General features: G+C 36.3%; 1 protein-coding gene across 4 annotated transcripts in view; it reads left to right on the top strand.

Moving 5' to 3' along the window:
• The window catches only part of LOC125678225 (hemicentin-1-like), a 221381-nt gene that overhangs the window by 27819 nt on the left and 177892 nt on the right, over positions 1 to 15670 (top strand). For all 4 annotated transcript variants that reach the window (XM_056156187.1, XM_048919063.2, XM_048919061.2 and 1 more), the window contains exons 2-3: positions 6881 to 6985; positions 14335 to 14613. In XM_056156187.1, coding sequence (XP_056012162.1) covers positions 6881 to 6985; positions 14335 to 14613 — 384 coding nt within the window. The remainder of the gene's footprint in view (positions 1 to 6880; positions 6986 to 14334; positions 14614 to 15670) is intronic.

Genomic DNA, 15670 nt, shown 5'->3' with positions numbered 1-15670 from the left:
ATAACCGGACTCCTACAGCACGTTCACGCGTATGTGGGTGTCATTTGATTACAGGTCAGTTATCTGGTCCTTATTTCCATTCAGTGTTGTTGATATCAGATCATATAATGTATATATACAAATATGATTGATTATATAGTGTTTAAGGTCCTTCTCGAGAATATTTCACTTATATAGAGACGTCACCAATGCGGTGAAGGGCTGCAAAACTTTGGCCTGTGCTCGGCGCTTATAGCTATTGAGTAGGGAGGGATCTTTATCGACACGAAACCTCGGTTTTTGCGATCTCTTCCGAAGGATGGCCCCATTTAGTCGCCTCTTACGACAAACAAGGGGTACTGAGGACCTATTCTAACCCGGATCCCCACGGGATTGTACATACATGTGTATACATAAGTATGGTATGTATTTATAATGATTAATTGTTGAAATTGTACGTGTTCCATGATTGTGGAATAGATAATGCATATAACAATGTCGCCCCCACCTGTTTTCACAACACTGTAGTAATAAATGAGATGTAAACTATTTAGCAAAGTTAATTCTCTATATATGTAAAGAAGACCGGTATTTATAGTGACATGATTAAATGTTGAATTATTTACAGGCAAGACAAATGACGACGAGCCACATGTGAACTATGTTCCAAATCTACATATGGGTTACAATTCTTCAAAGATTGTTTCTACAGATGTCGTATACCAAAGGCAAACAATTCCTGCAGAGAAGTCTTAGAGCAAGGACAGAAAACCTCAGCTGTAAATATCCTCTTGGATATATCTCAGAGTCAACCTCACATTTATACAACTAGTATGAATGAAACACACAACATTCACGAAAATTGTTTGAAGACAATCACCGAGCTAAAGACACAGAATAAACAATTAATTTCTCCACGAAATTCAGCGCTTTCAGAAAGAACACGACAATCTCCAACATGAAATGCAAAGTGTCCGTTTTGGTGTCAATTCCTTCAAGGACAATGACAATCTAACTTCAATGTGCACAGATATTTCATCATATACAGTGTTTATGTGGATTCTGAACTTTGTTGCAAGTGTGTTACCAGTGAAACAAAATTTGACACCAGGAGATATTCTCCACATTGTGCTAATGAATATTTGCATGAACTTGTTGAACTTTGATTTCGCCCAGCGGTTTGGTGTATGTGTGAGACTGTTATATCCTCCGTCATAAATCTGCCATTGCCACAGTTATCAGCAAAGCTATGTTTTTGTTTCTACAATAGTCGAGGAAAAAAGATACCATAAGAACAAGCCCCAAAATAGTGAAGTGCAACTTTAAGAATTACAGATGTCTTGTGGACTGCACTGAAATTTATTTTGATCACTCCGGAAACTTAACAGCTAGGGCCACCATATGGTCCAATTACAAATAAAAAAATATCATAAAATTACTAGTTGATATAAATCCGTCATGCACGATACAATTTAAAATTAGAAGCAAATTTGAATTGAAATATGGTCTTACAATCCCGTTTACATGTCATTATGTAATTAGTGTAGGTGATACATTAATTGTGTTTACACAATGTAAAGAAGGTCTTAATTACTAGTTCAAATTTTGTCGACAACACAGCTGGAACAAATTACGGCAATACTTAATACGCAACCCCGTGGGGATCCGGCTTAGAATAGGTCCTCAGTACCCCTTGCTTGTCGTAAGAGGCGACTAAATGGGACGGTCCTTCGGATGAGACCGCAAAAACCGAGGTCCTGTGTCACAGCAGGTGTGGCATGATAAAGATCCCTTCTTGCTCAATGGTCATAAGCGCCGAGCATAGGCCAAAATTTTGCAGCCCTTCACCGGACTTGGACTTCTTGAAAGGGACTCTAAATATACAATTAATTAATAAAACGCTAGCAAGTTTAACATAACTATATAAACCGATGAAATGCCAAGTCCGTTAAAAACGCGTCGCTCCCGTATGATGGATAAAAGTGGCGAGACTACCAGTACTGAACATGTAGACCTTTGCATAGACTCGTACACAGTAATAAACACTTGGTAACACAGGCTTTTCCCTCCCATATCTTTATAGACACAAATACACCCTCCACGTCAATAATGCAGATAAAGCATCTCGCTGAAAGTTTTATAACTTGTCCAACTTAAACGTAGTCAACATCTTGGCTTCGAAAGCCTGTTTTTCTATGCTCCCGAGGACTGGAAATAAGGGACTTTTTCATTGGTTGAATATCGCAAATGGTAAAGCGACCAATGATATATAGAAGCCGAGACACACCTACCAGCAATAATCATGGCGTTGTGTACCACAGTAGGTAATCGGAGAGCGACCGACCGTGGGTTTCCGACGACGCATTGTCAATAGGTCTGGTAAAACATATTGGATAAAGAATATTCCACACTTGCAGACTACAACGGTTGTAAATTCTCGATTAAATAATAATGTTCATGATTATGTTTTTACTGGTATACACAATAAATTCACAGAAATTCACTCTGGTAATGTGTATAATATTTGTGGGAACGCTTAAATTTCAAATCATCATCTAAACAAAATGTTTTGTCAGATAAGGCTGCCTCACTGATCGTGTTGTCCTTGTGTTTATAAATTGACACTTTATATCCATTGGCACTTCTCCACAACACATATACTCTCTAATCCCATCTGAAGGGGCTTCCAAAAATGATTTCCTGGTATCTATTAGGAGACCAGATTTTCGCACACGAAAATCCACATGCACTGTTTTGATAGCACGTTGGTACTGTTTTCTTGCCACGTCTTCCTTGTCGAGCCCACGTCGCACAGCTTTAAATCAAACGACTAGTATCCAACAATGCTTTTCACTGAGTTGTCTGGTTTAGTGGTTTCCCTCTGAATATATACATCATGAGCTGTGCTGGCTCTGACTCTACCTTTCCTGTGTTGGAACCTCTACTGGCACACATTCTGGTCTCTTGTACTGCCTTCAATATAGCTCGCTTGGTCTTCATTCACAGAGTATTCCTGCCAAACTCCATCACACACTGGAGAGGTGATTGTCAACTGCATTTTCCAAGTCCTTCCTGTACAGTTTTTCAGGTGTCTCATCAACTGTAGGCTGCTGTGTCTCTTCTGTCTGAATAGTTGGAGGGCCAACTGGAGGAATAGTAGCAAACAATGTAGCCGTTGGACAAATTTTCTGAAGGCGCTCAAGTACAGCATCTGGTAATAGGGGGTCGTCATTTGTTCCCTTCACAGACATCACTGGTTTTGGTCAATTGCCAGCTTTAATCACATCTTGTAACTCTTGGATGGTTTTTGGCTATACATATTAAAGACGAAGAAAAATAGTACATACAAATTCTTATTGCTTTATGTATATGTGTGAATTAGCAAAAACAACAACGCAGCTCAGTTAAGGCTATCCGCGAAAAATCACAGTGCCTTACAAATGTACCTCTGTGCACTTCGCACCATATGACGTCACAATGAAAAAGTACGTCACAGCGTACATGTTCTGATAGTTGTATCGCAGGGAAAGTGTCATAATATTTTGTCGTTATTTACTACTGTTATCAAATGATAAGCTGTATACGTGAAAATATATCTTGTCAAATGAACATATATATAATGTATATATTATTCCTTTATGATATAAAATCATTATCCATTCTTAATATACAGTATGCACGAAGGTGATATTCATATTATATTGTGACCTTGGAATCGCCCCTAATCTAAATGACTAATGCGTTTAAAAATTCCCTCACGTACATACATTATCTCATACTACAGAAACAGCGGCAAAGTTCAGGTTCATCTGCTATAAAACAACAAATGAATTTTTCTGCTATATAATTTAGATATAGTTATGCATTTGAAAAGTGCAGGGAACAATTTCTGTCTTGTATATTAAGGGTATGATGTATAATTATAAGAATGTGGACAACCCCCGTAATTCACTGATGACTGTTGATATGTTGTTAAATTACAGCATGATTAGTTTGAGTATGCATTTGTTCCCAACACTTTTCATGTTAAGGATTTTTATTTTTTTTTCTGAGTATTTCAATAAAAATCCAGCTGATTACCCGCATGAACCTGAACTTTTGTTCACAAGTAGGGCATCTTGCTGTTTTCCAAAAATAAAGTGTTACGTGGTATTTAAGTGACGTCACGGGAAATTACCATGAGGGGAATTTACGGTAGCTCAGTCACAGTCAACATATGGGTAGTATCATTTCGGTGTTTAACCGTAACAAGTGTAATGATACCTGTGAATTTGAGGTGCAATTTCACCCCATGATTATTGTGCATTTGACTATGGAAGCCCTTAACCTAGTTGCGAACATAGAATTGCTTTGCGCTAATGCATTAGACATGCATGTTAGATATAATACTTTGAGAATACTTGGATTTCAAGAATTATTTTTACCTCTTTCCGAAATGAATTGTTCAACCTGCAAATTTCACTAGTTGAGAATTTGGTATTAAGGTTCATATGGGAACTGTCTATACTTTGAAAAATACTGTTGCGACATGACTACAGGCTTCCCCAAGAATACAAAAAGCATTGTAAATGTAACAAACTTGCTTAGAGATACACTATATTGTTAAAAATTCTACAACATGATTCACATATAGGCCTAAGTAAAAGACGACATCATTTAGTGTTCACGACCTTTAAGGGTCAGACAATGAATCCAGGCCATTATTGTACTTAAGCTTCTGTTGATAACGTTTTCTGACCTCCGGAGTTTGGTCTTCGATATAATACGCGATCTCATTGTTATCTACTTAAGAATCCATACTTGACGCCATTGCTTCTTTCTGGCTACTTTTTGACGTCACAAAATGGCCGCATGATTGGGCTTATGCGATTTTCTCGAGTCATTAAAACAAATGATCTATGATGAAATGATACAAATAATCACAATTTATGCATCGATCTCCAGACACGCACATGCAACGTGTAGCCCCCACCTATGTTACCCCCCACTCCACCCACGCCCGTTTCCGTGATATGTGGCATATATTGTACATATACTTACTGCGATACTATTATATAAAAAGTTGTTATTATTACATGTAAATATTCATGCATTACCTGATCACTTGTTATAATGGCGATGAATGGGAGTGGAAATGCCAGCTTGAACCGATGAATTGAACTTATACATGTTCTGAAGGATAAATGCCCCCCCCCCCCCCCCCCCCCTACAAAGTTGGGGTATGAGCAGAACTGTTTCTCTTGCTAACTAAGTTTATTAATTCAAATATAATGCAGAATCGTAATCACGTTGGACATAGTAGATATCAAAACCGCGACGGATTCCGAGACTTGATGTTAATACAAGAGGATCATACAAGATATACACTGCATTTAAAATATTCAGCGATTTTACCTAAGAACAAAATCAGAAGCGATATACTACCACATATGTCAAAATTTTGTAGCTGCACATATTTGGTTCTCTTGAAAACATCGGGACAGACCAGAGAGCTCAGATTTTCCTGAGTAATAATATTCTCACGGCGGGTGTGACCGGTCAACAGGGGATGCTTACTCCTCCTAGGCACCTGATCCCACCTCTGGTGTCTCCAGGGGTCCGTGTTTGCCCAACTATCTATTTTGTATTGCTTGTAGGAGTTATGAGATTGATCACTGTTCGTTATCTTCACCTTACAAGATACACACTGCATTTTATATCATATACTGTATACTGTATTTTGACATGAATTTTCGGATTGTATAGATAATGGAGAGACAAAGGGGTCCTCGTGTACCCGCTTTTTCATTGTTATCTTCCCATATATATGCACATGTTGACTGAAAGGTTTTTGTTAAACATAAATGGTCCTGTACAAATAAATTATTTATCTGAGAAGGAAATTATACAAAAATCTACAAGGGAGTAAGCAATTTCAGGTGGTATACATGCATCTACATCGTCATAATGGATAAATTATCAACAATACAATGTATATTCATGTTCATACCTATTAAATGTTATTGTCTAGCTGGTTTGCTCAATCGGTTAACGTGTTGACTGCTGATCTCTATCTCACGGGTTCGAGTCCAGAAGGGATTTTAATCTTTTATTCAAATTACTTTCTACAAAATTTTGATTAATCTGAATAAAATATACAGTGTATATGAGAAGATGTAAGACCTAAACCGTGCACAGATTTTTCTGCGCCATTAATCGAACGTTTTATAAGGGTTGGATCTATAGCTCTCTGATCTGTCCCGCTGTTTTTCAAGACAGCCACAGATCTGTAGCTACAACAATGTTGAACATATGTGGTAGTATATCGCTTCTGATTTTGTTCTTAACTTTGAATTACATTATTGACGTAAGTATATCCTAATACATTTACAGTGTAGGATTAACTGATCTCACGTCGTCTAATGTATATCTCTGTAGTGAAATTTCAAATGTAAATGTCATTAAAAATATGCATAGAGCAGACGAAATAGAAATAAGCGTGTACCTGAATGGTGTGGCATATGCACTGTTCCATCCAACAGCTTTAATCAAGTCACTTTAGCAGAAAGCGGTCGCTGTATTGTAGTGGTATTTTTAGTGCGTTAGCCGCTAGCTTCCCTACCGGGATTCTTCCTCCCAGCGCCGCGTCAAACGTAAAATGATTAATATAGGTAGTGATTGTTTCTTATTCAAGCGCTCACAATTACTAGTGAAAATCACGAGTCTATTGGATAGGTTTTTTCAGACAATTCACCTTCTGATGATATTCCTATATCAATTACAATTTTGCATGTCGGACGCAAAAAAAAAGAGCAAACAAACACATCTTTAGCAAAATGTATTATATATAAAAGATTTTGATAGTGGAAAGGTAAATAATTTACATGAAATAATTTCATTCTCCCATCTTGTATTCTTGCAGAAAATCAAATTACTCCCACTGCCGTTACTCGAAGTTCAACTAGAGATTCCGACATAGAGTTACAGAAGAACAAAGTATATACTGTCCCTACCACAGAGGCGAAATGTGAGTATAGAGTATACTGTCCCTACCACAGAGGCGAAGTGTGAGTATAGAGTATACTATCCCTACCACAGAGGCGAAGTGTGAGTATAGAGTATACTATCGCTACCACAGAGGCGAAGTGTGAGTATATAGTATACTGTGCCTATCACAGAGGCGAAGTGTGAGTATAGAGTATAATATCCCTATCACAGAGGCGAAGTGTGAGTATAGTGTATACTGTCCCTACCACATAGGCGAAGTGTGAGTATAGAGTAGAATGCTGGACAACTCGCCCTCAAGACAACTCGCCCCCTCTTAGGACAACTCGCCCTCTCTCAGCACAAGTCGCCCCCTTCTCTTGAGACAACTCGCTCCCAATATTATATATAAATATATTATCGCATTTTATTTTTATTGTGTGTGTGTGTGTTATTTACACTTTTAACCCTATAAAGATATGTCTTTTTATTTCATTCTTTAACACGAATGGTAAATTCTAATAGAATTATACACAGATTTGATTATTGCATTTCAGTAAAAGTTATATTTTTTATAAATCAATTGGCAAGGGAAATTATATTTACTGATCTTCAGGTAATTGATTAAATGTCTCCAATACTGAGAAAATTTTGGGGTTTGGGGGCGTGTGTGTTTTTTTGTTTTTTTTTTATTTTGTTTGTGGGTTTGTTTTGGGTTTTTTATCGATATAGTATACAATGTACATAAGTGTAAAGGTGAAGCATGAATATTCTGATACATGTAATTATCTTTTAAATTGCGTTTCTCAATTAATTCCCGTTGAAAAATAATAAAATTCCCATTTTAGAAATTGTATAACGGCTTTGCTTTACTGATTCTTTTTACGCGGGATGATTCTTTTTACGCGGCAATTTCAAATTGTAAAGAACTCTGATGATGAGTACCAGTGTAAAGAACTCTGATGATGAGTACCTCATAACGTTTGAAGTAAATTTATAACAGTTTGGGGGAAATCAAACAATTATATTTAACAACAAACGCAGATTATTGATAATTATACTACGTCAGCTGTAGACCAAGCTAATACTCTCCCTATACCAAACGCTAACTTGTTTCCGCTGAAATTATATATTTTACATGTACATAAAAGTGATGATGAATTTACTGAACCCAAACACTGGATTTTCACTAAAAGCTTTCGTCTTGCATAAAAAGACACGAAGTTCGGTGTTTATGTGAACACGTCTTATTGTCTGTGATGTATATACTATCTAAAAGAAATTCATTAATTTTTGCTAAAACACCTCTTGGATTTAGACCAAAAATAACAATTGTAAACATGTATTATATGTATGATATGAAGGAGCGAGTTATCTCAAGAGAGGGGGCGAGTTGTCTTGAGGGCGAGTGGTCTTAGGGGCGAGGTGTCCCAATGAGGGGGCGAGTTCTCTTGAGGGCGAGTTGTCTTGGGGGCGAGTTGTCCTGATACCATAGAGTATACTGTCCCTACCACAGAGGCGAAGTGTGAGTATAGAGTATATTGTCCCTACCAAAGAGGCGACGTGTGAGTATAGAGTATACTATCCCTACCACAGAGGCGAAGTGTGAGTATAGAGTATACTGTCCCTACCACAAAGGCGAAGGGTGAGTATAGAGTATAGTGTCCCTACTACAGAGGCGAAGTGTGAGTATAGAGTATACTGTCCTTACCAAAGAGGCGACGTGTGAGTATAGAGTATATTGTCCCTACCACAGAGGCGACGTGTGAGTATAGAGTATATTGTCCCTACCACAGAGACGAAGTGTGGGTATAGAGTATACTATCCCTACCAAAGGGGCGAAGTCTCAGCATAGAGTACATCATCCCTACCACAGAGGCGAAGTGACAGAGGCAGAGTGTGAGTATAGAGTATACTATCCCTACCACAGAGGCGAAGTATGAGTATAGAGTATACTTTCTCTCATATCTACGTATGCAAGATACAGATATTCTATGAAAGAAAGGTATGTAAGATATTTCTATCTTTCATATCACGTGACGTTAATCTTACATATCCCGTGACGTCATAATCAATACACAACTAGCCTGCAACTTACCTCGATTGACGAACCTAGCGTCTGAAAAGGTCTTGTATAAAAAAAAAATGACAGATTGTAATGTCCCTGATAATCTCCAGGTGTATGTGACCGGACACAAAAATACACATTCCTTGAACAAGTACTGCACACTCAACAACAGTCACAAATTCCTCACACAAATGCTGTCGAGTACATTTATGTCATCCGGTGCATTATGCCAGTTCACAGAAACTCAGCCCACACGGTCTCTTAGTTCTAGGCCTAGCTCCACATTCACTTTGTCAACGTTTACTGTCTCTATATGTGTCTCAAGTGAAATAAGTGCCTTCAATGTCCGTGAGACTCGAGTCCTTGCACCCATGGAAAACGAAAGTCTAGCCATGCCCATATCCACCAACAAAAACGACTTGGAATCTCTCTTCACACACTCGTCACTAAATAACTGCTCAATTAATATCAAAATCAATACTCCTCTAAGAAAAAAAACCGTGCAGTTGTGGATTCATATTCTGATTAGGTCTGTCAAAATGTTTCGCGCTGATGGACTGTCGAGTTATGGCACGCATCACCCTGATTATTGATTTATTCAAAGAGGAATAACTCTAATACAATTCACTTATACACTCGTCGGCCGATTTTTTGTCGGCAACATAGTTGCCAAATTGAAGGTCGTTGAATTCGATTCTGGTGTTAATTTTAATGTACGGCGAAAAATTAATTAATTGAAAAATTCTCAAAACAAGGAAAACTGAAATTTTCTAGAAATATGAGAGAAAAATACTCTCTTATGAGTAGCCATGAAATATTAAGGTGATTCCACCATCGGGGTTGCAAAAAAGCTGTAAAACCCTCAGCAAAGCCTCGGGTTTCACAGCCTTTTTGCAACCCTCGGATGGAATCACCTTATATTTCATGGCTACTCATAGGAGTCTTATAATTCCTACCACAGAGGCGAAGTGTGAGCATAGAGTATACTACCCCTACCACAGAGGCGACGTATGAGTATAGAGTATATTGTTCTTATCACAGAGGCGAAGTGTGAGTACCAAGTATACTGTCCCTACCACTGGGGCGAAGTGTGAGTATAAAGTATATTGTTCCTATCACAGAGGCGAAGTGTGAGTATAGAGTATATTGTCCCTACCACAGAGGCGAAGTGTAAGTGTAGAGTATACTATCCCTACCAAAGGGGCGAAGTGTGAGTATAGAGTATATTATCCCTACCAAAGAGACGAAGTGTGAGTATAGAGTATAATATCCCTACCACAGAGGCAAAGTGTGAATATAGAATATACTATCCCTACCAAAGACGCGAAGTGTGAGTATAGAGTATATTGTCCCTACCAAAGAGGTGGAGTGTGAGTATAGAGTATACTCACCCAAAGTCAATAAAAGCGTGTAATTGAGGGTTTCAAAATCATAGTTTATCGACCATTCAAAATATATATGGTAACATGCGTTTATTAATGGTAAATATCTGTTGAACACTCACCTCAAATTGTTTCAAGTTAAGTATGACAGATTTTTTTTTACAGTAGGTCAAAGTATGGTATATTTTTCGAGATTTTTCTCACATGTAACCTTCGTTACTGAGTCCTTGACATGATAATATTTAAGATAAACATTAATTTTCCATGTATTATTCCATAATTTGTATTGGAATTGACTGAGCATATATTTTTCTAATTTGCGAAAGACAATAAATACAGGTTTTCAAAGAAAATATTTAATCAACACAACAAGAAATTATCTGCTGTAAAAGTCAGCAATAAGATTTTAAGAGCGCAAAATAAACGACTAGATATCACTTTCAATATCTTTGAAATGGCAAAAAATAAAATTGATTAACAAATATTCTCGAACAGTTCAATATGTATGAAACATGAAAACAAAAGACTAGCAATAGATATAGAACGATAGCTTTTTTGTATGTAAATGAAGTAGCGCTATAATTATGTAACGTATGTTTCAACACTTACACAACAGTACATCCATGAAAATATTGTGCCAAAACGATGCCACCATCAGTTATTCTTTACGATTGATGTTGCAAAATCATAACGACATCACTTAATTCAATGGAAATACCAATTTTAATAGAAATATAACGTAGACAAGCAAAAATTTTTACCAAATGTGTCTTTTCTTCTGAATTTGTTAATTTGCAATAAATGTGCGATTAAAACAAAAGTGATAGATTGATGTTTCGCTATTTAAATGCTCATGATTCTTATAGAAATAACAGACACATGTTTTGAAACCTGGATTGCTCTTTGTTATAATAAACAATGAAAGTAACTTATGTTTCTTATTTTTCCTTTCATTACCATAAACACATCATTTCTATTCAAAAAATGGAAAGAATCATATGTACCCATTTCTAACAATCTGTTTACAATAATAATATAAAGAAAATTTTAATTTCCCAACATTTTAATTAAATGTATACCGAATCTTATGTTTTTGTTGCTTATTTTGGAATACCTTTCCATAGAAACTGTCAGTATAATCCACCACGCGGTGTTATGAATGAATATTTAACGATGTCCCCTATTAATTTTGAGGTCAAAAGGACAACGGTTAAACTACTCTGGACATACGCTATTGTCCGTTGAGAAATCTTTCCTTGATAGACATCAAACTTGAAACAATGGTGCCCCTTATGAATAGATGACCCCCATTGGATTCCAAGTCACAAGGTCAAAGGTCATACAAAATTACTCAAATGACCAGTTGCTTATAAGTATTTTGAGAGACAAAACTTACATGTATCATTATGGTAGCCTTTGACCGGTAGTTAAACCTTTATTTTCACTGTCTATATAGACATTCTACCTTTTCAGTATTGCCACAAGGGGAGCATATAATATTATTTCTAAAACATTTTTTCATGGTTGTTCTTATGTTTTAATACATTTTTTTTCATGGTAGTTATTCTGTACTTCTACTCTCACAAGCGCCATTTCTGAAAAAATAAATAAAAAATTAAAAACAAGTAGAATAATATTACGTAACGGAATTTGTGGTAACATATGTTACACTCAGATAAAATATTTTTGAATGATTTCTCTATAAGATTGCATAGAACAATCATCAGAGATTAGTCTCTTCATTTCTAAGATATATTATGAAAAGATGCTGAATTCTAGCAAATTGATAAATGTAGAGTTGCATAGTTACATGTATCATAAATAGGACAGGAGCAGAGGAAAACATGGCCTGTATTTCTTGCAGAGGATATCTGTATATGCTAGTGAATACGGGAACAATAACACATTTGTTTCTTCATAACATAGTTGATATTCAACAAACATATCATTAATGATGATATTTTGTCAATATGTAGTTCAATATTTGATGTCGAATCAAGCATTTCATTAAGTAGCATACGTTACTTTGAGTAATGTATATTACCAGCATTCTACTCAATGTAATTCTTACACCAGAAGAATTTCGAGATATCTGGAATACGATATACATTCTTTGATATCAGAAGAACAAATTCAGACCAAAACATTTCATTTGCTTAATCAATATTGTTTTTCAAACATTGCAGTTGTTGTAATAGTACTTACCGTAAGAGAAAATTAATCCTAATTCTCAAAGTTTAACACGTATTGACTTTCAAACTCAAATGTTCATAGTAGACGTTCATGTCGTATACCACATCATGCAGACAGAGAGCAAAAATACGCGGGAAATTGTTCTATCATTCCCTTTAATTAATTTCTCGGTAACGAATGTTACATCACGAATGTTACATCTTGACACGTTTGTCAAATTTCAGACCAACCAATGACTTCTGCAAAAGAAATGTTTATATTTTCATTCTCTGTACACTACGAGATTTTCATAAAAGGGGTAACATTTGCTCTGCAAATACGTTTTCATAAAAAAAATTAGTGTATCGTATGTTACATTTCTAAAATCAGAATTCAAAATTTTGAGAATATGATGACTTCTTCTCAATGCCACATCCAAATATCGCTTGATGAATATTTTCACACCGTTTTTGAATATTTTAGCGCCAAAATAGATCAAAAACATAAAGATAATACGAAATCTTTGTCCATACATTGGGTGTTTAATTGACCCTATGATCACATAATATAATCTGGCGACATGGAGTAATATATACACCACTGCTTAAAATCATACGCAAAAGTTGTTAAACTTTTATTGAATGAAAATTTAGGAAATACAAATGATATTAATGCAAAGAAAATTTAAAAACACGCTCTCAGATTTTTATATTTGCTTGTTCAATTTTAAAAATTGAGTCGGCGACAGTCACGTACGTTACAAAATTAGGGTATCTACGCTTCCTACCAAGTTTATAAGTAAAGGGGAAATAAAAAGTATACCATACCTAGGGAGGCTATGGGTCCATGAATGTATAGCACACAAAATATATGATTTGGTATAGCTTATTTTCTAATAAAGTGCCGGCGACATCGATTGCACGCTTTTATTGACTTTGAGTGTACTGTCCCTACCACAGAGGCGAAGTGTGAGTATAGAGTATACTATCCCTACCACAGAGGCGAAGTGTGAGTATAGAAAACATACATATTTCATCTTGTTTCATCTGCAGTGTTCTTTCATCTAAACGATATTAGATATCTAACTTCCACTCAAGACTCACCTTATTCCAATGCCTATTGGCATACTACATGTATGTTTTCTTATTTTGTCAAGAAAAATGGTAGGGGTGATAAAATTAGAATCTTATGTTGTCCTTTGCATATCATATCTATCTACACAATCAGAAATTAAAAATCGCACAGGTTGCTTACACCTCCTATGCACCTCTGGTTTGTCCAAGGGTCTGTCTTTGTCCAACTCTTACTTTTACATTTCGTATAGGAGTTATAACATTGATCATCGTTCGTTATCTTCACTTGTTCATAACAGAACATTAATTCCAATATCATCGATGCTTCAGCTGAACTTAATGGGCAACCATGCAAAATTAGATTAAGGCGCCTTTAGTATTTTCCTCTTCTGTGGATATTAAAACATAAAAAAAATCATGAATACTTCTTGTTGATAAAGATCGATGTGAACGACAGATGCACGGATATGTCCGTTAGAATATCAATATTTATTCCAACGGACACAAAGTATTTCCTTTGAAACTTTGTTCGTTAGAATATATATAAAAGTTTCCGTAAAAAGGAAACATAAATTGTAACCGAGCTTGAGAGAGAGAGAGAGAGAGAGACAGAGACACACAGAGAGACACACAGAGAGAGCGAGAGAGACTATATGAATGTTAGAAACAAATTGTTCATTTCTTCACATATCCCTAGATGGACCACAAAATGTCGAACTGGTGTATAACAGACGATCCGCTCCCTCCACATTAAATCTCACAGAGGGGGCAGGTCTGGAACTCGAGTGTGAAACAAGCTGCAGTCCCCCATGCAAAATAAGATGGTCTAAAGATGACAAAGTAATACAGACTTATGGCAGGAAGAAATATCTAAACATCACTCAGATCCGGAGGACGCAATCAGGGACATACCACTGCCAGGCGCGTGGTGTTGAAGGAGAATCATCTTCTGAGGAGGTAGCCGTGACAGTTCAATGTAAGTGTTTTTTTATTTCCTTACATTCACACTTTAGTGTCCCGTGGGACCCGGGTTAGAATAGACTCATTGTACCCTTGTTTGTCGTAAGAGGCGACTAAATGGGACGGTCCTTCCGATGAGGCCGTGAAACCTGAGACCCAGTGTCACAGCAAGTGTGGCACGATAAATATCCTTCCCTATTCAAAGGCCGTAAGCCCCGGACATAGGCCTAAATTTTGCAGACCTTCACCAGAATTGTGGACGTCTCCATATGAGTGAAAAAATTTTCGAGCGGAACGTTATACAATATGCTATCAATCAATCAAACATTAGATACTGAACAGATTATTACAATTACTTTATCAATACGTATGGCTCAAATCTAAGTTTAATTATATCAATTAATTTCCATAAGTTAATATATCAAACAATTCAAACACTTAAAGCAATATAATGTAATGGATTTGTAGCGATTATATTACAAACTCAAAATGAGATTGATGCCAACGTGTCACAATTTCATGATTCAATTTAGTTTTTGCAATATACGCAGAAATTCTGAATATCTATTTTAGTTCTTAAAGTTAAGAACATGGGTCATGAATTAAGAACAAATATGATCAATGATTTATCGGTATTATAGGTGTACATGACAATAATCCTTTTACGTGGAAATACAGATATGTATGTAAGTTTCATCTAATTCTCTATTATACCTTTGTGAAAGTAAATATCTACACATACAAGGACATGCCAAATAAATTCAGTTTTAAGGCACGTTGATTAGACGTTACCAATATTGTTAAGGAATGTGAATCTTATCAAGAAAATATATCACAACGACTCGTTTCTGGTTGAATTTTAGCGAGGCATATTATGGATTACAGATATTTTTCTTTTTTAAACGATGGGTATAGTTTTCCTCAAGAGGTGACATCCTGTTTGTCACAAAAAGATTGATTGATTGATGTTTTCCGCCACACCCAACAATTTTTTTTTTCATTTATCTGGTGGCGCCCAGTTTTTATTGGTGGAAGAGGGAACCCAGATACAATATACCTGGGAACTTTTGGGA

Source organism: Ostrea edulis, chromosome 2 (assembly GCF_947568905.1).
Source record: "Ostrea edulis chromosome 2, xbOstEdul1.1, whole genome shotgun sequence".
Lineage (NCBI taxonomy): Eukaryota > Metazoa > Mollusca > Bivalvia > Ostreida > Ostreidae > Ostrea > Ostrea edulis.
This window is presented reverse-complemented; position numbering and strand designations above follow the sequence as displayed.